At 44.3% G+C, this 23,643-nt stretch overlaps 2 protein-coding genes across 2 annotated transcripts in view; one reads left to right on the top strand and one right to left on the bottom strand.

Moving 5' to 3' along the window:
• Positions 1 to 3,006: 3,006 nt before the first annotated feature.
• On the bottom strand, positions 3,007 to 10,176 carry Ebna1bp2 (EBNA1 binding protein 2). Its single transcript, XM_004672483.2, has 9 exons — positions 9,930 to 10,176; positions 9,770 to 9,853; positions 9,402 to 9,574; positions 8,390 to 8,513; positions 7,043 to 7,132; positions 5,234 to 5,309; positions 4,524 to 4,617; positions 3,332 to 3,494; positions 3,007 to 3,188 (listed from the first exon to the last, which is right to left on the bottom strand). The coding sequence occupies exons 1-9, from the start codon at positions 9,993 to 9,995 to the stop codon at positions 3,138 to 3,140; spliced, it is 921 nt and encodes a 306-aa protein (XP_004672540.2). The 5' UTR covers positions 9,996 to 10,176; the 3' UTR covers positions 3,007 to 3,137.
• The window catches only part of Cfap57 (cilia and flagella associated protein 57), a 93,069-nt gene continuing 79,540 nt past the window's right edge, over positions 10,115 to 23,643 (top strand). The window contains exons 1-5 of the mRNA XM_004672484.2: positions 10,115 to 10,324; positions 10,536 to 10,714; positions 16,126 to 16,442; positions 18,236 to 18,522; positions 21,934 to 22,141. Of these exons, the coding sequence (XP_004672541.1) occupies positions 10,558 to 10,714; positions 16,126 to 16,442; positions 18,236 to 18,522; positions 21,934 to 22,141 (969 nt within the window). The 5' untranslated portion in view covers positions 10,115 to 10,324; positions 10,536 to 10,557. The remainder of the gene's footprint in view (positions 10,325 to 10,535; positions 10,715 to 16,125; positions 16,443 to 18,235; positions 18,523 to 21,933; positions 22,142 to 23,643) is intronic.

The raw sequence follows: 23,643 nt of genomic DNA, 5'->3' as shown, positions 1-23,643 counted from the left end.
TGGGAAGAACACACGTGGAAACACTGCAGCTTTGACCTTCCAAGGCATCAGAAACAGAACTTAACAGTTAAGGAAGGGTAAGGGAGGCTTCCTTGCTTAGACCCTCTGTGCCTTGCAGATGAGACTGCATTTGGGGCTGGAGAGATGGCTTAGTGTTTAAGGTGTTTGCCTATGAAGCCTAAGGGCTCATGTTCAACTCTCCAGATCCCACATAAGCCAGAGGCAAGAGCAAGGTCACACATTCCCACTAAGTGGCCCAAGTGTCTGGCGTTCCATTGCAGTGGCTGAGACTCTGGCGCACCAATCTCTGTAAAATAAAATTTAAGGAGACTGCATTTGTCCAAGCTCCAAGGGGTCTGCAAGTACTCCATGATGTTCATCATTGTATACTTGGGGACAAGGTCATAGATAATGGTGCCAGTGTAACAAATTACACATCCAAGCAGATGCGCCTAATTATTATTATTTTGGTTATTCGAGGTAGGGTCTCACTCTAGCCCTGGCTAACCTGGAATTCACTATGGAGTCTCAGGGTGGCCTTGAACTCACAGTGATCCTCCTACCTCTGCCTCCTGAGTGCTGGGATTAAAGGCGTGCCCCACCATGCCCAGTGTGCCCAATTATTTTTAAACATTTTTATTTCTAAGTGCAAAGAGAGAAAATGCTCACACCAGGACCTTTACCTGCTACAAACTCCAGATGCATGTGTCACTTTGTGCATCCAGGGTTATGTGGGTATTGGGGAATCAAGCCTAGGTTGTTAGGCTTTGCAGGCAAGTGCCTTAACAGCTGAACCATCTCTACAGCTCTTTTGTTTTTTGAAGCTGAGTCTTCTTACTCTAGAACAGTCTGGCCACCAACTCAGTCATCCTCCTATCTCAAGCCTTTTGAGTGCTGGGATTAAAGGCATATAACCCTGCGTGTGCGTGCACGCACGCGCGCGCGTGCACACACACACTCCCCTTGTTTTTTGTCACAGGGTTGACAGCTCTGAAATGACCAATATGCTCCTGTAGGTCTGTTCTTTTGAATAGCAATGTTTCAGCTTGACCTCATTCCCAAACCACCCTCCCCCAAATATAGTTTTCATTTGGTCCAGTACTACAGAACGAGAAAAATGGCCCACTTGCTGAAATCAAGGTAAGTGGATCCCAACCATTGGAAATATAATTTCAGTCATAATGTGACCTTTAAATTTTTTTGTCAAGGAGCCAGGCATGGTGTTGAACATCTTAATTCCAACACTCAGGAGGATCTCCTTGAGTTTGAGACCAGCCCAGGGCTACAGAGTGAGTTCCAGGTCTGTCTGGATGAGAGTGAGACCCTGCCTTGTAAAAAAATAAAATAAGGAACTACACTCTTACTGCTAAATGCATAAGATAAAAACTAGTAAAACTAGGGCTGGAGAGATTGCTTAGCGGTTAAGTGCTTGCTTGTGAAGCCTAAGGACACCGGTTCGAGGCTCGATTTCCCAGGACCCATGTTAGCCAGATGCACAAGGGGATGTATGTGTCTCGTTTGCAGTGGCTGGAAGCCCTGGCTCGCCCGTTCTCTCTCTTCTCTATCTGCCTCTTTCTCACTCTGTCACTCTCAAATAAATAAATAAGTTTAAAAAAAACAACTAGTAAAACTAATGTTCATTTGCTAGGCTGTAAGTTATCAGCATAAATATGATTCAAACAATAAAAAACAGTGCTAGACTTCTTTTTCTTTTTAAGTTTTATTTTTAAGATACTTTATTCATTTGCAAGGAGAGAAAAAGGGGGGAGAAAGAAAGAATGGGTGTACTAGGGCCTCTTGCCTCTGCAAGTGAACTCCAGATGCATGCACCAATGTATGCATCCCGTTTTATGTGGGTACTGGGGAATTGAACACAGGCTGTCAGGCTTTGCATAGCCTTCTTTTTCTTGCTGCATGATTTATGATATGAAAATGGTCAAGGTATAAAGAATTTGTGGGGGAGAAAGTAAAATAAAAGATAAATGTTCAATAAAATGAGAAAAATAACTCCCCAAATCTATGGTACAAACCTAGAAGTCACCAATAAAAAAGATTCAACAAATGACTCAGAAATTCCAGGATCAGTACAAAGGAAAGAACAAAGCTAGGAAGGTAGCAGGGATTTCTCAGAATGAAAAGGTTCATCATCTTACACACCCACACCAAGGCCCAGCACTGTAGAGCTCTTGATAGTCACCAAAGCTCCCTGAGAGAAGAATGACAATGAGAACAAGAGGCGCCAGGCTAATCAGTGGTAACACGGGAAGCTACAGGCCAAAGAAGGTAGGTCTGCAGGAAAATTCACATTAAGCAAATTAAAGGCACTTTCAGAAATGTGAGTAGGTACATAGTATGCCAGTCTAGAAGGTGCACTGCATGCCAACCTAGACCATCAAGACGACAGATGTGGTGACAGTTTATAAGAGACCTAAGCTGTAGCAGGAAAACCATACATACCATGGACTAAATGACAAAGTGTCTGAAAGAAACTAAGGGCAGGAACTGGACAGATTGCTTAGTGGTTAAGGCACTTGCCTGAAAAACCCAAGAACTCATGCTTAACTCTCCAGATTCCATGTAAGCCAGATGCACAAGGTGATAGAAGCACGCAAGGTCGCACATAGGCACAAAATGGTGCACACGTTTAGAGTTCAACTGCAGTTGCTAGAGGCCCTGGCATACCAATTCTCTCTCTTGCTTGCTATCTCATAAAATAAATAAATAAAAACTAAAGACAAAGAAGGAAAATGAAGCAAGCAGAAAAACGTAAGGTGATCATTAACTCGAGTAAACCAACCACTGTGTCAGAGGCAATCCAATTGTAAAACTCCTTGCCTTTCAGGGTCTGGCTGTGATAGAACTATTAGGAAGAAAGGGGGAAAGGAAGTGGGGAAGGTGTCAGCTAAATCTCTAGCTAGCTAAGAGGAAGTTAACTGGACTTAGTTTAAAGGATCATGAAGAGCAATACTCCTAAATAAGCAACTTGTGTATTTACCCAAGACTATGTTATTCATAATTTTCCCTTTAAATTTATTAAAAGTAGTTTCTGCCAAAAGAAACCAGTAGAAAGGATGTGAGTGAATGCTGACAATCCATGTCTTCATCCCCTTCCTTGGCTCTTTGTATAAAGATGCTGCTTAGCGCGATTTGCTCTTCATTTTCTCTCTTGTTCGTTTTCCAGGTCTCTTCTACACATATGACAAAGAATCACATTTAGTCACACAGTACATGGCCTTCTGTCCCAGGGTTGGAAGATACAAAGAAGGGAAGAGGGAGTGTGGGCGTGAGAAGAGGGTGAACCCATCCCAACCTGGGTCCCTGATTCACTTACATTTGAGCCTTTCTTCCCAGGCCTCTTGGAGACCTTGCCATGAGCTACCTTGGCCCGGAAACCAGATACATCATCGTAGCTCTCTCGAGTGTTCCACTTGGAGCCTTTCTTCTTCCCACCAAAACCAAACTTCTGGTTTTTATAGCGTCGTTTGGCACTGGGCCTGGGGGGTAAAAAGAAAGGCGGCCCTTTCATTGTAGTGCTGTAAATCCCAGTGAACCTTATGACCTATTACAGTCTCAGGTTTCTTTCTGAAAGCCCCTTACAACTACTGTCACAGGAGTCCTGTCTATGGCCCTCTACAAAAAATCTAGGGAAGCTGATCAGTGCATGTTTAGAATCAAGCAGCAGGAAAGGATCCCAGTATGTCCTGTGGCTATGAGGGGTGAAGGGTGGACTCAAAGCTACCTGCTGCTGAGTGGCTGAATCTGGAGCTGCCTTGTAGGTCTGTATAACACACGGTGGGACAAGGAAATCAGCGATTTGACACTCATTTAAAATGAGCCAAGCTGGGCTGGGATCAGCAGTTAAAGGCACTAGCCTGAAAAGCCTCCCAGCCTAGGTTCTATTCCCCAATACCCACTTAAAGCCAAATGCACAAAGTGGCACATGTGTCTGGAGTTCGTTTGCAATAAGCAAGAGGCCCTTCTCTTGCTTTTCTCTTTCCCTCTCTCTCTCCTCAAAATAAATAAAAACAAAATGAGCCAAGTACCTATTTCCACCTCAAAGACAAATCTAAGGGGCTGGGGAGATGCGTCACTCAGGAAAGCACTCATTGCACAAGCATGAAGACCTAAGTGTGAACCCTCAGAACCCATATAAATGCTGGGCAGTCATAGGCCTGCTTGGGAGACAGAGCCGGGATCCGGGGGGGAAACTGGCTAGCTGAACTAGCAAAATCAGGAAGCTCTAGGTCCAAGTGAGAGGCCTGCCTAGTGAGATGGAAAGTGATGGAGGAAGACACTGAACATCAACTTTTGGCCTCCAGACATACATGCACATATGTAGTACACATGCACCCACACACAGACCAATGTGGCTAACAAGGCCCATCCCATGGCATGGAAACCCTGGTCCCATTAAGCAGGAGTCCTTTTGTACTGGGCAGTCCTCCTTTGGGAAGATGCTCTCTGGACTCTAAACATCAGCCCATTAAACACATCCCAGAACAAAACCAAACCAGAATTCTTACCCTTTATTCATCTGCTGGCCTTTAACTGCTGCCTTTTTACCCTGTGAGACAGGTTTCTGATCTCCCTCGAGGAAATCCAGCTTATCAGAAAAGCCTAAGAATGAAGACGCCCTTTGATCAGCACCAACCATTGTAGTTTTAGAAAGTTTCACCCTTAAGGATCAACTGTTGTTCATTAAACTGATTGTAAGAAGCACATTTCACTCCCACACTATTTACAAAACAGGTTCAATAGTTTTAAACCGACTGAGCAGACTCCAAAACACTTGAAGTTCACATGAGCTCTAAGGTACCCAATATCCCTTTCTCCTACATCCCCTCATACACCTTTTTATTTACGTGTGGTGTGTGTGTAGGTATGCCGGAGGCCCTTGGCCCTGCAAACAAGCATCAGATTGCTGTACCACTTTTTGTGTCTGGTTTATATGGGTGGCTTGGGAATTGAACCTAGGACAGCAAAATTTGCAAGCAACTGTTGAGCCATTTGCCTAGCGCAACACCCCCTGCCTCCATTGTTGCTGTTTTGAGGCAGGATCTCACTCTAGCTCAGGCTAACCTGGAGCTCACTCTGTAGTCAAAGGCTAGCCTGGAACTCACAGCAATCCTCCTGCCTGAGCTTCCCAAGTACTGTAGTATTGGGATTTAAGGATTAAAGGAGTGTGCCAACACAGCCAACTTCCCCCACATCATTAGTAGGAAGATATACTGACCTTTCTGATATTTCTTGATGGCATTCATCATATGTGCTTTTTCCTGTTGCCTCTTTTGAAGAACTTCAGTTTGCACCTATGATATGAACATAAGGTCAGTCACACCCTTCCAAACCATTAAGCTATACATTCTCTCAATACTAACTCTGTGATTAGAACACACACTCCATGATCAATACCACTACCATTTAATATTTACATACATGTACAAAAACTACACTTTGGGCTCTCAGTATATTTTCAGTTCATCTTCACAACAGTTCAGTGAAGTTCTAATTCGTACTATTTTCTAAACTATAGTACAGGAAGATTACACACTTGCCAAGTCACACAGCAAGAAAGTACAGAGCTAATGCCAGGCGTGCTAGTGCACGCCTTTAACCCCAGCACTTGGGAGACAGAAGTAGGAAGATCGCCATGAGTCCGAGTCCACCCTGAGACTCCATAGTGAATTCCAGGTCAGCCTGGGCTAGAGTGAGTCCCTACCTCAAAAAAACAAACAAACAAAAAAAAAAAAAACAGAGCTGAGATTCATACCCCAGCAACCTCGTCCCAAAACCTACACTTTTATCCCACCATACAATCCTGCCTACAAAACTGAAGCAACTCATGTTTAGAGCTACATTCAATTTTTCCTATTAATTCTATGGTGCAGAGTAAATATCCAATAGGCATTAAAGTATCAAGAGTGAAAAATAAATAATTAAATGAGAAGGACCCCTCCCCCAAAGGAAAAAAACATTCTAAAACGCTTTAAGGACAAAAACAGTTAAACCCTAAAGCAGGATTTCTCAATCTCAACACTGCTAACATCTCAGACAGGACAACTGTGTTGAGGACCTGTGCTTATAGTGCAAAGTGTTTAGCAACATCCCTGTTCTTTACCCACTAATGATAAGAATATGCTCAACCCCAAGGCTTAACAACTGAAAAATGTCTCCAATAATAATAATAAATGCTTCCTGGAGAATAAGGCCATCTCAATTTGAAAGCCCTAGTGTTCCCTTACATTATAATAGTGACCTAACAGCCTGACTGACTTCTAAACTATAATAAATAAAATTATAATCCACTAATTGCCAGTGTCTTTGAGATGACGACGTCCAGATTGGGGAAATAGACCTACCATGAACCTTTTACAGAAAAGGATTTACCAGTGAAATGACCTCAAATGAAGTCAATAGCTCTACACCCCAGATCATACATGTTATGTCCAAAATGCTTACACAGCCCTAATACCCACACAGATCCTCTTCATATCCATTCCCTCCCACAACTCTAATTACTGTCACCTTTTTTGGTGACCAAGCAACAAAAAACAAGGAAATCCAAGGAATGGTTCATGAACAGCTGCTTCACATTTACTCAGAGCTCAGTTGTTCATAGTCTAGTTCATGGGTGCCAGTTTTTCCCCTCAGATTGGATGATTATCAACAATGTGATATCCCTTTCAAGGACCTGACAATCATCTAGGCCAGTGTGTCTATCAAGGATACTCACCAAAAGCACTCAGGAGACAGTTGGAAAAGGGGGATGTACATAAGATATTCTGAGACACTGACGTCAAAAAATGATTTTGAAAATTTGTGCTGGTGATTTTGCTGAGGTCTGGTAGCAAAGTGCAGATCTGGACCCAACTCTTTACTGTGCAGAAGAAAACTAAAGCCCAGAAGGGGATCCACTCACTTGCTGTTATCATACTACTCCTAGTGCCCCTGAGTGTCCACTGAGACTGCTCAGGGATACCAGCAGACACTCCACAGAGGAGGCATATATGATCAAGCAGTCCCTGCACGCTGTCTTTCTCACCTTCTTCCCGTATTTCCGAAGTGCACGCAGCTGCTTCGCCTTTTCAGATTTCTCCATGGCGGCCTGTTTAGTCTGCAGCTTCTGTCGAATCTAAAACGGCAATTGTTGTCAAACACTACTAGATCAGGGATCCATACTCATGAATCTGAAAACCATGGAACTTTTGTATTACAGTTTTAGTTTTAGATGTAAGACAATATGGACCAAAGGCTAAGCACTTTGTCCAGGGTCCCCAAAGCACTAGTGCTATAGCTAGAACTTAAAAGCACCCTTCCTACACCCAATATGTTTGTTCCATTACACAAAGCTGTCACTTTGTCATTCTGGAAAAAACTTACTTTGCCCCATCCCTACTACTTGTACACTGAGGTTAAACCAGCAGGTACCCTCAGTGCTCCAGGCCACTAGCACAACAAAACTTACAGACATTCTATACCTAGCCTCTTCTATCAAGCATACACATTTCACTGAAAATATAGGAAGTGTCAGTGTGAATGTACAGAGAGATGTATGGGCTGGTGTCTCAATTAGCTTCTTTGGGTGCCACCAACAGCTCTCTAAAATCCAGTGTGAGACTCAAGGGAACTATTTATATTTTATGTTTATTTGTATTTATTTAAGAGAGAGAAAGAGGCAGCGAGAAACAGAGAGAGAGGGAGGGTGACAGAATGGGTGCACCAGGGCCTCCAGCCACTGCAAATGAACTCCAGATCTGGTTTACGTAGGCCCTGGAGCCACTGGCTTTGTAGGCAAGTGCCTTAACTGCTAAGTCATCCCTCCAGACCAAGGGAACTATTTATACAGCTTGTACTTGATGTTGACAAGCCACTTCCTCTCAAAGTTCAATGAGTAAATCACACTGTATCTATGCCATATATTAATCCTCACATTCTAGAAAACTGAGGTACAGAGAAGAAAAGCTGTCAACAAGTAATAGTATTCCAGCTCAATGGCAATAGCAGGACCAGAGTAACAGTTCCGTGGTCTCCACACAGCACGCTGTAACCATGCCAGTGAGGAAATGCACAAGCCATCTTTATTACTAGGACCACACTTCTTAAAGTACTTCTCCTCTCAATTACTTAAATTATGTTAAAACAAAACAAACCAAAACAACAACAACAAAACCAAGGGCTGGAGAGATGGCTTAGCAGTTAAGGTGCTTGCCTACAAAATCAAATGACCCAGCTTCAATCCCCCAGGACCCACATAGGCCAGATACACAAGATGGCACACGTGTCTGGAGTTTGTTTGCAGTGGCTATTGGCCCCGGTGCACCCATTCTCTCTCTCAAATAAACAAACAAAAAATTATTAAAAACAAAACAAAAATTTGTTTGCTTCTTACCTTTTGCATCTGCTGATCAGACTTGGCCATTTCTGCAAAATAATCAGTGGGCCGCTTGGTGGGGACACGGAGCTGATGGAGCCGGGGTAATACTGCGAGCACTGCAGACTGGGCCTGGCGGTAGCTGAGATTGCAGAACAGGTGAAAAGAAAGGCCTTCATTCCTTCTTATTGCCTCTCATGAGCATCTAAGCTCATAAGAATCAACATCTGACCTTAAATTAGCAAGAAAAAAATGAACAACTACACACACACAAAACTATAATAAAGAGCCAGGTGTGGCATGCCTTTAATCCCTACACTTACACTGAAGTAGGATGATCACCATAAGTACAAGGCCAGCCTGAGCTAGAGTGAGACCCTGCCTCAAAAAAAAAAAAAAAAAAAGACTTCACTAATTTGGCATGTAACTGAAATTTCACTGTACATTGTTTTAAGCATTATGGAGAAATTAGAAGTTTAAAACAAACTCACTAACGGTACACATTAACATCAGCTATAAATTTTTTACTGTTTTTTGAGACACAGCTTCATGTATTCCAGGCTGGTCTCAAACTTGCCATGCACCCAAGGATGACATTGACGTTCTGATTATCCTGCCTCTACCTTTCTGGGGGCTGGCAGTACAGGAATGTACTACCATGCTCAGTTAACTCACTGCTGGGGTTTGAACACAAGGCCTTTTGCATGCTAGGCAAGCACTCTACCAATTGAACTACTTCCTTGGAGCCTAATAAATTGTTATGTAATCAGCAAAGAAAGGACACTAAGAACTTTCCATATTCTAAAGACCGCTTAACACCTGCATGCATGTGTGCATGTAGACACACAAACTTCAACAGGACTTTTTAAAACAACAGCTGGTAGAGCAAGGAGTTCTTCTCTAGCAGGGGGAATCTCCTACCTCTACCTCCTCATTGCCAGCATTATGCTAACTCCTGTGCTTCTGAGGGGGCAGGCTCACCACTTTTCCCCCACCCACTCTCTAGCACAAGGACCCACAACAAACATACAAGCTCATTTCCCTCTGGAAGTCGTCTTCGGGGTTAACAGCTTTCTTCTGGTCCTTGCTTTGAGGTGTTGGCTGTGGTTCACTGATTTCTGGCACTGGACCCAGGGTCACATCGAGCCTCTCAACCCACTCCAGATCCCGCTTGAATTCAGCCAAACACTGCTTCAGTCCATTCTAAGGAAAGTCAGACACTGATCATAAGAAGAGAACCGCGGGTTTGTCTTTCCCACGCCCATGGTGCTAAAACAAAGACAAAGCGCTCATCTCATACAGCCACACAACAAGAACCTAACAGTCTCCCCAAGTACTACAGTGACTTGGGAGCGGGCACCCCACCTCCAACCACCCCGGCCGCGCGCGCGAGCTCACCACGTCATTCACCGCCTTCTTTGGCCCCTCTAGCACGACATTGAGGCCCGGTTTCAGGAGTCCACGAGAAAATGCATCCTGCAACTGCAGACACCGGCGCGGTCAGTCCCCGAGGGACCAGGGGGCCCCTTCCAGCCGCGCGGGCTCCGCGGACACCTACCTCTCGGTCGGAGACCAGGGAATCATCCGAATCCGAGTCGGAGCCCGAGAGCGGAGGAGTGTCCATGTGCAGGCTGAAGCTGGTACCTGAGGCCGGCGAGGATGCCGGAGGACGGCCCGGATCGCGTCTACTGCTCTCAGGCTCACGGACAGACACGCCGCGGGCTCCACGCGCGCAAGAGCCGCACACACTTATCCCACAGCCTGCAACTTCTCCGCTGCTGCGCCGCTTTCCGATCAGAACTTCCGCTTCCGGCCGCGCAGCCACGCTTCCGGTTTGCTGTTGCTATAGGAACCGTTCAGGCGTTCTGTGAGTGCCGAGGTCTTTCAGGTCTTCTGAGAGCAGCCGCTGGGGATACGTGCGTGGTCCTTTCGCACAAAGCGAAAAAGCCAAAGGTGGGATGGGGCCCTTGCCGGGGGTCGTCGGAAGAAGCCGGAAGCGCGAGGGAGTCGGGAGGGCAAAGGAAACGGGGCTGGGAGCCGCGAGGGGTGAGGGGATGTGGGGGGGCCGGGGGCGGAGCCCGATGGGCGGGGCTATTGCGGTGGGCGTGGTCTGGGCGGGAGGGGCGGGGCGATGCACTTCACTCACTTGCGCTTGGATCTTCAGCAAAACTCTTCAACCAGGCATCATGTCAACGGTGGTAGCTCAGTCGGTACATGTTTTTGGTCTCCGAGCCCGCGTGGCCAACAATATCTTCTTCTTCGATGAACAGACTATTATATTTCCTTCAGGAAATCACTGTGTGAAGTACAATTTGGATCAGAAATGGCAAAAATTCATTCCAGGTAAAAAAATAAAACCCTTTCTATCCCGACACATACATTTGGAAGTGTGTGCCACATAAAACCATATAATCTAAGCACAATGATTGGAAAGGTTTTTTTTGACAACTGTAATACACATACACTTGTATAAATATAGATGAAATAAATGTTAACTTGCACCATTTAATGATATATTAATCAAACACATAGCTAAAAGCACATATACAATAATGATCATTTTAAATTTTTGTTTATTTATTATTTACAAGCGGGAGGGGGGAGAGAATGGGCCTGTTGCTGCTACAAATGAACTCCGGATATGTGTCACTTTGTACATCTAGCTTTACTTGGGTACTGGGGAATCAAATCCAGACCACTAGGCTTTGCAAGATAGTGCCTTTAACCACTAAAGCATCTCTCTAGATCCAAGTACAGAATTTTGGTTTACACGTTTTACTCTGTTTCTTTTGGCATCTTCTTTGTTGTAATTCAGATGTGGATAATCAGTCTTTTCTGGATACTTTTGTATCTTCTCTGACTCCATATGCACATCTATAGGCATATGCAAGGGATGTCTGGGATTCTTGAGGCTAAGGCATCTTGCAATGATTCTAGAGAACTTTTTTTTTTTTTTAAGAGAGAGAGAGAGAGGCAGAGAGAAAGAATTGGTGTGCCAGGGCCTCAGCCACTGAAATCAAACTTCATATGCTTGAGCCACCTAGTTGGCATGTGCGATCTTGCACTTGTCTCTCACCTTTGTGCATCTGACTTACATGGAATCCGGAGAGTCAAACATGGGTCTTTAGGCTTTGCAGGCAAACACCTTACCACTAAGCCATCACTCCAGCCGTGATTCAAGAGAACTTTTAACAGTGGTCACTTCAGTTGTTGTACCTTTTTCCTTTTAGTTTTTTTTTCAATGTAGGGTCTCACTAGCCCAGGATGACCTAGATCTCATTCTATAATCCCAGGCTGGCCTCAAACTCATGGAAATCCTCCTTTCTCTATCTCCTTAGTACTGGGATTAAATGTGGGCAACTACATCCAACACATTGTCTTTTATGCATTGTATTCTTTAAAATATATTTATTTTTTTAATTTGCAAGCAGAGAGAGAGAATGGGCACACCGAGCCTCCACCCATTGCATACCAACTCCAGGTACACACACCACTGTGTATCTGGCTTTAGTTGGGTACTGGGGAATCAAACCCAGGTCATTAGGCTTTGCAGGCAAACACCTTAATTGCTGATCCATCTCTTCAGCCCCTGCAGTGTATCTTTTAATTTTTATTTATTTATTTGATTTAAAAATATTTAGCTGGGTGTGGTGGCACACACCTTTAATTCCAGCACTAAGGATGCAGAGGTAGGTGGATTTCTGTGAGATCAAGGCCGCCCTGAGACTACATAGTGAATTCCAGGTCAGCCTGGGCTAGAAAGCGAGAACTTACCTTGAAAAAACACAACAAAACAGAATTTTTTTTTGTTTATTTTTATTTATTTATTTGAGAGCAACAGACAGAGAAAGAGGGAGAGAGAGAGAGAGAAAGAGAGAGAGGGAGAGAGAGAGAGAATGGGTGCGCCAGGGCCTCCAGCCACTACAAACAAACTCCAGACGTGTGCCAAAGGATCCCAGTTCAACTCTCCAGGACCCAGGTAAGCTTTGCAGGCAAACACTTTAACCACTAAGCCATCTCTCCAGCCCCCTACATGTAATGTATTTTGAACTCCTTCTCCCTCTCCCATTAACACCCTTCTTCTTCCTCATTAATCCTCATCTTATTTTCATGACTTGTTTTTTAGCCATTGAGTTAAATTTGGGCCAATTGCATGGTCATGGGTAGAACATTATTTACTCTGGAATGGGCAACTTACCAGTGACTACACCTCTGATGAATCTGAGTCTCCACCTCCCAGCAGTGTGGGGTTTCATCTATCCTTCCCCTATTAACGGTGAAGTATTGACAGGCTCAATCTTGTGCAGGAAACAAGCTGCTGTGAGTTCAAGAGTGTAACAGCTATATTGTATCTAGAAGACAGCATTTCTCAGCCTCCCTCCCCATTCTCCTGTTTCTGCATTCTTTCCACCCCCTCTTCATCAAGGTCCCCTGAGTCTTGGAATAGTTGGTAGATGTCCTGTTTGAGGCTGAGCACGCAGTAGTCACTTACTTGCAGCAATTTTGCCAGATATGCATCTCTGCACTAACAAGTGCTTATTGTAGTAAGAAACTTCTGTGTTCTTCAGATAATACTAATCTATGAGAACAAGGATAGATATTTAGAAGACAATTTGACATGCTCTTTGTTTAGCTTAACAATAGTAGTAGGTTTCCTGCTAGGGTCTATGTCCTTAGCCATAGGATTTTCACTCAGTTACTTCTGGATCTTCAGACCATCTCAACTCTATCCTCCATATTTGTTTAACCATTACTTGGATTTTCCATTTCATAGTCTCTGTGTTACATTCCAAATAGCACCTTTAGATTTTTCTCTTGGTTTTATTATTTTTGTTTTCAGCTATATCTAACCTGCTGCTTCATGCATTCAGAGACTTTAATGTAGTTATTCTGCTCATATTCACATACTGCTTGTCTACACTGTTTCTCCTTTTCTCAGAACTCTCATATCACCAAGTGACCTCATCCACATGTGTGACTCCTCCCAGCCACATGTTCAAGGACTTCCCACTTATCCTGTGAACAGCCTCCTTTTTACCTCCTTCATGCCCAGGCCAAGGTTAGAGACAGATGGGGAAGAAGCCAGTGCTGGTTCTGTTGGCAAACTCAGAACCATGTGGCAGAGGGTCCTGGATACCTGGACTATAATTTAGATGCAAAACTGCTGGCAGTCCCTGAATTCTTTCTCTTGGTAAGGGCTTTAGCCAGAGGAAGTCTACTTTAAAATACAAAGCCCAGGGAAGGTTCCACACTGGCCAAGTCTCCAATGATTACTATCGAGGCAAAAAGTTATGAACTTGAGAGGGCTGAGTTTGATGTTACAAATCTCTAATTTATAAGCCCATAGAACTTCAGTCTCCTCATCTGAAAAATTTCTTTGTTCACAGAGCCATAATAAGGGTCAGATATAGTAATTTGTTCATTTGACAAAAATTCATTTAACTTCTTCTGTGTGCAAGATACAAAATACACACACACCCGTTGTCATGCTGTTTCCATTACAGTAGGAGAGAACAACAATAAGTGGCATTGAGAATCTAATGAGAAGGAAATAGAGTGTGGAGGGTGAAAAACTGAGATACTGGGCATGGTGGCTGGGAGGGCTCTCTAAGTAAGTGATCTTTGATAAAAATTGATGGAATGAAGGAGCTAGCCATGCTGGCAGGGGAGGGATGTAAAGAGAGTAGCAAACAATAGCAGAAAGAATGTCACCCCAAGAAGTGTTCTTAGTGTGTTAGGGATTGCAAGGAGGACAGTACAGCTGGGATGGAGAAAAAAGGGAAGTGGGGAGCAAGAGGTTGGATAGAGAAATTGTGGGAGTCAACACCACATAAGAGTGAAATGAGAATAGGTAACATGATGCAACCTAGCTTTCCATGGGTTTATTCTGGCTATGGTACAAGCAAAAGATTTAAGGAAGAGCAAGGGTAGCTGGGAGATCTATTGAGAGATGACTGCTGTAATCCAGGTGAGGAAACAGTGTGGCTAAAGCAAGGTGGAGGCAGGTCATGGGGCTATTTTAAGGTGGAGTGCTCTCATAAATTGATACGGGGTAGGAGAAAACATTCAGCAATACTGTTTTTATCCTTGAGTAACTAGAGGCACAGAGTTTCTGTTGATTGAAGCAGAAAAGGCTGAGAAAGGAACATACCAGTTTGGGACATGTGGAGTTGAGTTGCAGGAAGACAACCAAATGGTGGTGTGAGAAAATTGGTCTGGATTCCAAGATTGGGGTATCTGGGTTCAGAGGTGAAATTTAAAGCCTTGACATAGATGAGATTCCCTTAGGGCGCTCTGGGACCCTCCTTATTTAGAGCTGGGAAAATGAGAAAAAACTAGCAAAAGAGTGACTGAAAGGACAGAACAAAATTTGTGGGAGAGATGAAACCATTTTCTAGGATATCAGTTGCACTAAAAGCAATTTGACAACCTAAAACCAATGAACAAGTACAGTCATGGGCCAGTATTGTCAATATAGTCAGTATTGTTGATGGCACCTCAGTCAATGACTGACTACATGTACAACCATGGTTCTGTAAGACTATGTTGCCTGGTGATGTAGCCATTGGAGTTTGTGTGAGCATACTCTGTAGTGTTCATACAACTCACCTAAAGACGTGGTGGTGGTTTGATTCAGACGTCCCCCATAAACTTAGGTGTTTTGAATGTCATGACCCCAGCTAGCTGATGGCAATTTGGAAATTAAAGCCTCCTGGAGGTAGGTATTGTTGGGGGTGGGTTTGTGGGTATTATATCCAGTTTCCCCTTGCCAGTGTTTGGCACACTCCTGCTGTTTTCCACCTGATGTTGGCCAGGACATGATGTCCATCTTCTGCTCATGCCATCATTTTCCCCGGCCATTATGGACCTTCCCCTCAAGTCCATAAGCTGCTCTTGGTCAGTGTTTTCTGCCAGCAATGTAAACCTGACTGCAACAGACACATTTCTCAGAATTCCTGTTCTTATATTACACATAGTTATACAAAGCACTTTCTGTGTACCCAGGCACCAGTGAATGAATAAAGGAATAATGAGAAAGAAAGCCATGGCCCCTGCCTCAAGAATGTCTATGTTGTAGCAGAGACAAGGGTGCATTCCAATGTTCAGAACTATGGGAATGAGCAGTGCAAATGCTATGCCCAGTACAGACCACCAGGAAGCACAGGCATGAAAAGGTTTTCTTGGCCTCCTCTAGGCATGCTCAGGTTCCCAGCTTCAACTTTTCAGTATGCCCTCTGTGACTGCCTCTGAACATGCAAGAGGCTAGACTCATCAACCCAAGGTCTGGTCCCAGCAACCCACCTCCTTCAGCAAGGCTCATCCTCACAAAGACTCTACCAGTTGAGTACTAAGTAGGAGGGTTAATCAGAAATACATAAGGCAGCCAGGCATGGTGGTACATACCTTTAATCCCAGTAATAGGGAGGCAAAGGTAGGTGAATTGCTGTGAGTTCAAGGCTACCCTGAGACTATGTAGTGAATTCAAGGTCAGCTTGAGCTAGAAAGTGAGACCCTACCTTGGAAAACAAAAAAAAACCTAAAGCTATGGGAGGGAAATTTATATTCAAACCAACACAGACATGATAGAAACAATGAGGACCTGGCATAAATACCATAGAAACTTTAATATATCATAAAAGTAGTAGGCAGGAATTGATCATTGCAGTGTCATGCACCTTTCTGCTTTGTGTCCTGGTTGGATCTTAGTGGACACACAAACTTCCCTCACTCTCCCCTTGTACCTCCTTTTGCAGGCTCTGACAAGAGTCAGGGTATGCTGGCCTTGTCCATCAGTCCCAATCGGCGATACCTGGCTATCTCCGAGACTGTGCTGGAGAGACCCGTCATCACCATTTATGAACTGTCATCCATTCCTTGTCGGAAGCGCAAAGTTCTGAATAATTTTGACTTCCCAGTTCAAAAATTTATCAGCCTTGCCTTTTCTCCAGACTCAAAGTACCTACTGGCCCAGACATCACCTCCAGAGTCAAATCTCGTATATTGGCTGTGGGAAAAGCAGAGAGTATTGGCCATTGTTAGAACTGACACTCAGAACAACCCTATCTACCAGGTACCACCTAGCATAGCAAGTGCTCATGCTGCTTATAAGGCAGTCAATGCTGCCTTCTGTTAAATGTTTTGCTTGTACCCTAGTGCACATCTTCTACGTGCATTTTAAAATTACGTCTCAAGGGCTGGAGAGATGGCTTAGCGGTTAAGCGCTTGCCTGTGAAGCCTAAGGACCCCGGTTCGAGGCTCGGTTCCCCAGGTCCCATGTTAGCCAGATGCACAAGGGGGCACACACGTCTGGAGTTCATTTGCAGAGGCTGGAAGCCCTGGCGTGCCCATTCTCTCTCCCTCTATCTGTCTTCTCTCTGTGTCTGTCGCTGTCAAATAAATAAATAATTAATTAAAAAGTTAAATAAAATAAAATTATGTCTCAAGGACCTGGAGAGATGGCTTATCAGTTAAACGCTTGCCCATGAAGCCTAAGGATCCCAGTTTGAGGCTCTATTTCCCAGGACCCATGTTAGCCAGATGCACAAGGGGGCACACACATCTGGAGTTTGTTTGCAGTGGCTGGAAGCCCTGGTGTGCCCATTCTCTCCCTCCCTCTCTCTCTGCCTCTTTCTCTCTGTGTCTGTTGTTCTCAAATAAATAAATAAATAAACAAACAAACAAAAAGTAAGTCTCACAGTGGCCACATAAAAAATACACAGTCATTCTCTCCATCTTAGATGAGGACTCATCCATGATAGCACAGGGGGCAAGTGGCAGAACCAGGATTTCCCTGACTCTACCTTGTCTTTCCCTGCCACTACCCAGAGGTTGGACCCAGGGCTGAATTCTTAAAATACACTGTTCTTAGTCATAGCCCCTTTCCAAAGGATTGCTTGCCAGGAGCAAGGTGTCAAGAATAAAATGTAAAATGGTAGGATTTTTTGTTCTCTTTCTCTCTCTTTTTAAGACAGTCTCCTATATCTGCTTCCCCAAGTGTGGGATTACAGATGTATTCCCACCATGCTTAGCAAAATGGTACATCATTAGAAAGTTGTCAATGAAATTATAATTATATAGAGAACTGAATTTTCTATTGTGGTTTGAAAGAAAATGAAGATCCGTTAGGAAGCTACCTGGCTACTTAGGCAGGGAGTCCCAAGGTTTTATCATGCTGCTGTCACCCATCTAACATCCTATACTCAGGGTTACAAGTTCAAGAATCAGTTCTGTTCAGGTTGAGAAATATTAGAAACCAGTGTCAGCATAGGTTTGTTCATCTCACAAATGGTTTATCTATAAACCAGCATATCACAACCAAAACACGCACTCCCATTCCCTACACAGAGACGGTAAGAGGCGGCATTAGAAACAAGGTTGCTTGTTGAGCACAGTATCATAAAGGCAGGTTTCTTCCCTCTAGACGAGCTGTAGGCACCTGCCTTACCCTCACTTTGTGTTTCCAAAGGCTAAGCTTCATTCATCTTGCTGGCTCAGAGTTGGGCCATGTCAAAACCTGTTCCTAGTGGATGTAGTGATGCATGTCTGTAATCCCAGCACTTGGGAAGCTGAAGCAGAAAGACTGTGAGTTTGAGACCAGCCTGGACTACACAGTGAGTCCAAGGCCAGCCTAATGTACAAAAAACAGTATGACCATTTTAGCTTTTGATTTTGCAGACTCACAGGCCTTCCATAATGGATGTGGATGTGTGTCCTTATCAAATGTAGTATGAAATTCCATGATTTAGCAACATGTCAGGTGTACTTTGAACTACCTAACATGTAGTATTAACTAGTAAAGTGTGAAATAATTCCATCAACATTCATTTTATAATCTTTTTTCGTTTATTCTCTCATATTCTACAGGTGAGCTTCAATCCTCAGGATAACACTCATGTTTGTATCACCGGAAATGGGATGTTTAAGCTTCTGCGTTTTGCTGAAGGAACCCTAAAGCAAACCAATTTTCAGAGAGGAGAACCCCAAAACTTTCTAGCTCATACCTGGGTTTCTGATGACAAGATTATTGTTGGCACCGATAATGGCAAGCTCTTTCTCTTTGAATCTGGAGATCAACGCTGGGAGACCAACATCATGGTCAAGGAGTCCATCAGTGGCTCCAAGAGTCTGGAGGTCATCCAGGAGTCAGAGAGGTAACACACCCCTCTAGGCAAGAGCCACTTTCATTACACTTGCATAATTATATAAAATGGTTTCTTCAGGGGTTGGGGAGATGGCTCAGCAGTTAAGGTGTTTTCCCATAAAGCCAAATGGCCCAAATTCAATTTCCCAATACCCACATAAAGTCAGATGCTCAAAGTGGTGCATGTGTCTAGAGTTCTTTTGAGCACCTAGAGGCCTGGCATGCCCATTCTCATTCATTCATATTCATATTCATTCTCTCTCTCTCTCTCTCTCTTGGTCATGGTGGCACATACCTTTGATGCCAGCACTCAGGAGGACAAGGTAGGAGTATCATTGGAAGTTTAAGGCCAGCCTGAGACTACATAGTGAATTCCAGGTCAGTCTGTGCTAGAGCAAGACCCTACATCTAAAAAAAATTAAATAAAAAAATTTAAAAAGCTTCTTCAAACACCAGTTGTTGCAGTCCAGTTCGCATTGCTGGTAGAAATCGCCCAACCAAGAGCAGCTTCAGGGAAAAAGAGATTTATTTTGGCCTACAGGCTCAAGGGGACGCTCCCCAATAGCAGGGGGAAAATGATGACATAAGCAGAGGGTGGACATCACCCCCTGGCCAACTTAAGGTGGACCATAGCAACAGGATAGTGTGCCAAACACTGGCATGGAGAAACTGGCTATAACTCCCATAAGCCCACCCCCAACAATACACTGCCTTCTGGAGGTGTTAATTCCCAAATTGCCATCAGCTGGGAACCTAGCATTCAGAACACCTAAGTTCATGGGGGACACATGAACCAAACCACCACACCAGTCATGCCCTCTTTACCTAAAACCATCTATACTTATTTTCCCCTTTCTCTTTAGCACTCATCCTTTTTTCAAGCACAAATTAAATTTGACAGGTATAACCTTTTTTTTTTTTGAGGTAGATTCTCAGTCTAGCCCACACTGACCTGAAACACTCTCTGTAGTTCCAGACTGGCCTTGAACTCACAGCAATCTGCCTACCTCTGCCTCCCAAGTGATGGGATTAAAAGTGTAAGCCACCATACACATGCAATTGCTCTTATACAAAAATCTCATATAAAATTTCATTTTATATATATTTCATTATGCTTAGTCTTCAAAATTATAGGGTTTTTAAAATGTATTTTTTCTTTCTTTTAGTACTTGCTTTCTTCTCCTTCTTCCTCCTCTTTTTTTTTTTTTTTTCGAGGTACCCTAGCTCAGGCTCTCCTGGAATTCACTATGTAGTCTCAGGGTGGCCTCAGACTCATGGCGATCCTTCTACCTCTGTCTCCCGAGTGCTGGGATTAAAGGAGTGTGCCACCACACCCAGCCTCCTCCTCTTTTTCTAAAATATATTTTTATTTATTTATTGGCAAGCAAAGAAAGATAGATAGAAGACAGAATAGGCACACCAGGGTCTCTAGCTGCTGCAAATGAACTCCAGATGCACGTGCCACATTTTGCATCTGGCTTTATGTGGGTACTTGGGAATCAAACTTGGGGCATTAGGCTTTGCAGGTAATCACTGAGCAATCTTTCCAGCCTCTCTTCTTTTTGAGATGTGGTTTCATGTATTCCAGGCTAGTCTCAAACTGGTTATATAGTCAGGAGCCAAGAATGACCTTGAACTTCTGGTCCTCCTGCCTCTACCTTCCCAGTGTTGGGATCATACCATACCCAGTCTTATGTGATGATCCAGATGGAACCCAGGGCTTTCTGCATGCTAGGCAAGCAGTCTACCAACTAAGCAACCTCTCCAGACCCCAAAACATGTTTTCTAAGTGGTCAGCTCCCTGATTTGCTGAACTGATGAAATAAATGCCCAGTGAGCTCTTGCAATGTGCAAGCATCTTGCCAGGTACTGGGGGCACAGTCTCTAAGAAATGTATAATCCAATAGGGGGCAACATGGCAGCAATGAAGGAAGGGGAAATGTGGCTGGTAAATCTGATAGAAGGATATGGGGGGAAGGAGCACCCAGGAAGGAGTGGTCAGGACTAACTAGAGATCAGACAAATAGAATGTGCCATGGAATATACCAAACACTGCTTTAAGCACTTCCTATATATTCCCATGTGAGTCTTGTTCTATATGGTGCATATTGTTACCATGCCAACTTTGCAGTCCAGGAAACTGAGGCACAAAGAAGCTAAATGACTCATCCAGAGTCACAGCACTGTTCAGTGGCAGAATTCCAACCCAGTTCTCTCTGATCCAGTGCTCCACTCCACCCTATGGCATCCTGTGGGTTTTTCCTGTTCAGTAACTGACTGCACCCATTTTTCATCATCCCTTCCCCCATGCCACTGATACCTCCTTTTAGGTTGTGGTTATGTGGGAGCTTCCTAATAAGTCTTCAGTGGGCTCAGGACTCCCATCATGAAGTCTTCTGAGCTCTTCCACATGGCCATGCCTTTCCCCCTTCCCGCAGTGGAGCATCTGCTCTCTCTTGAGGGTACTTCACACAGCCAGTACATTTTTTTTTAATTTATTTATTTGAGAGTGACAGACACAGAAAGAAAGACAGATAGAGGGAGGGAGAGAGAATGGGCGAGCCAGGGCTTCCAGCCACTGCAAACGAACTCCAGATGTGTGCACCCCTTGTGCATCTGGCTAACGTGGGACCTGGGGAACCAAGCCTCGAACCGGGGTCCTTAGGCTTCACAGGCAAGCGCTTAACCGCTAAGCCATCTCTCCAGCCCACATTTTCTTGCTTGCAGAATTGGCCAAGTGTATTGCTGTCTGAGTCCTCATTCCTCTCCTCCCTTCCCCTCCCCCAGATACATACATCGACTGACCCACCCTTGTTTGTCCTGCAGGTCCCAGCGGGGAACACTTACTTCTGCTCACCACAGATAGGTGCACCTCCTCAGTGTCTGTCTTTAGAAAGACTATATTACCTGATGGCTGATTCTTCCCAGCATGCCTAGCTGCCCCATAATAATCCTAGCACATGACCCCTGGTCTCTAAGCTTCTGAAGGCAAGGACTGTGCTGTTCTTATTTGCCATTGTTGCACAAAGCTGTTAACATATAACTCCAAATACATAATTATAAACAAGTATGAATATTTATTATGAGTGAATGAATAAAATAAAGACTTGAGCTCAAGTCTTAGTGCTGTCATGTGCCAGCTGTGTGATCTTAGAAAACTCAATCCACCTGAGCCTCTTTTTAAAAAATAATGTGGAGATCATCATCGTTGTTATAGCAACCGCACACTTGTAACCTTTCCGTCTCCTCTCTTTGGTGTTTGTGGAGAGTCCTCTGGCCATAGGGCAGTGTTTGGCTGTGGGACTGGGGATCAGTGGGTGGCATCACCCATACCCAAGCACATCCCTCTTTCTCCCCCCAAACATAATTCTCTTCTTTGGGATTGTCTCTGAGAACCTTGTATGTTCTCTTCCTTTAACAGCCTGATCGAATTTCCACCAGCCAGCTCCCCAATTCCTTCCTATGAACATTTTGTGGCACCCACTATCCGAAACAGTATGTCCATGCCCCAAGTGTTTGCTATTGCCGCCTATTCAAAGGGATTTGCCTGCTCTGCTGGGCCAGGAAGAGTTCTGCTATTTGAGAAGGTGGAAGAGAAGGACTTTTACCGGGAGAGCAGGGAAATCCAGGTAAGGAGAGAAAGGAAGAAAAAAACTGGGGTTCCTAAGGCATTGTTCTCCTGTGGCAACACTCTGACCAGGTGGTTCATTGAGAAGGACTGGACAATTGTGCTGACCAGAAATGATTACAGAGACCCCTATCCTGAGAGAGGACTTAGGTCTAGGCAGACTGGATTGGCACTTAGAAGTAGAAAGTTTTGAACCAGGCATAGTGGGACATACCCTTAATCCCAACACTCAGTAGGCACAGATAGGAGGATCACTGTGAGTTTGAGGCCAGCCTGGGACTATGGAGTGAATTCCAGGTCAGCCTGGGCTATAGTGAGACCCTACCTGGAACAAAAACAACAACAGCAGCAACAAAAGTAGAAAGTTCAGGATTTGAATCCTTAGGGAGAACTTTGGCAAATTACATTTCCTCTGTTAATGTTGGTGTTCCCATTTTTAGCTATATAGTGATCTTTAAAACCAAGCATACAGTAAACATTCGGTAATGTTTATAGAATAAATGAATAAACAATATAGGGTGTTAAGGAGAGAGGTGTGGGTTGGGGAAGAGCCTGGAAGGTTTCTTGATACTTGCTGGTAATCTCAAAGGAAGGATCATAGAAGATGAATCATACCTGCCAGGCAGAAATAAACCAGGAACTCCAGATGGAGGCAACAGCTTATGCAGAGGCACCATTGTGGGGTAGGGTAGAGGTGTGTAAGGGCATGTCCCGTTCCCCACTGCAGATACTGAGGGCATTAGAAGGAAAAAGAAGAGCAGCTAAGGCTGGTAAAAGCCAGCCTGGGAAACATTTCTGCAGTCCACAGGTTTTTGAGTGATATGCAGTGGCATGGCATTGAACTTGAAGCAAAGATGCATGAGTTTGACAGACATGGAATGTCACTGCTGAGCTGAGCAACTTGAGATAAGTACATGGACATACCAAACCTATGTTTCTTTTTTCCTTCTGTTGTGTGCATTGTTAACATGTATTTGGAAGCATACATATGTGTGGTAGCACACATATGTGTGGTAGCACACACTTGTATGTGCAAGTGGATGAGGAGGACAGAAGATACACTTAGGTGTTGCCCCCAGGGACATCATCCATCTCTTTTTGAGACAAGGTCTCTCATTAGCCTGGAGCTTAGTGGTTAGGCTGGACTGGCTGGCCAGTGAGCTCTACATTTCTTTGCCTCCCCAGCACTGGACTTGCAAATGCACACCAACATTCTGGCATTTATGTGGGTACTGGCGATTGAACTTGGGTCCTTGTGCTTGCAAGGCAAGTACTTTACCAAGTGAGCTGTCTCCCTAGCCCCAAACCTGGGTTTCTTCATTGAGAACACAACATGCTAATCCCCATGAAGGATGGTGATTAGAAGGATGAGTCAAAAGGCTGTGTAACTGTCCAATTCCCCATGCATGTTGTTCAGTGCTTGGAGCCCCAAGAATGCCATAGTCACATTGCTATGCTCAGGAATCAGCTAAGAGGCTTTTTGTTACTGCGGTCAAAAGGTAG

Source organism: Jaculus jaculus, chromosome 5 (assembly GCF_020740685.1).
Source record: "Jaculus jaculus isolate mJacJac1 chromosome 5, mJacJac1.mat.Y.cur, whole genome shotgun sequence".
Taxonomy (NCBI): Eukaryota; Metazoa; Chordata; class Mammalia; order Rodentia; family Dipodidae; genus Jaculus; species Jaculus jaculus.
Note: the sequence above shows the minus strand (reverse complement) of the source record. Positions and strands in the feature narration are given on the sequence as shown.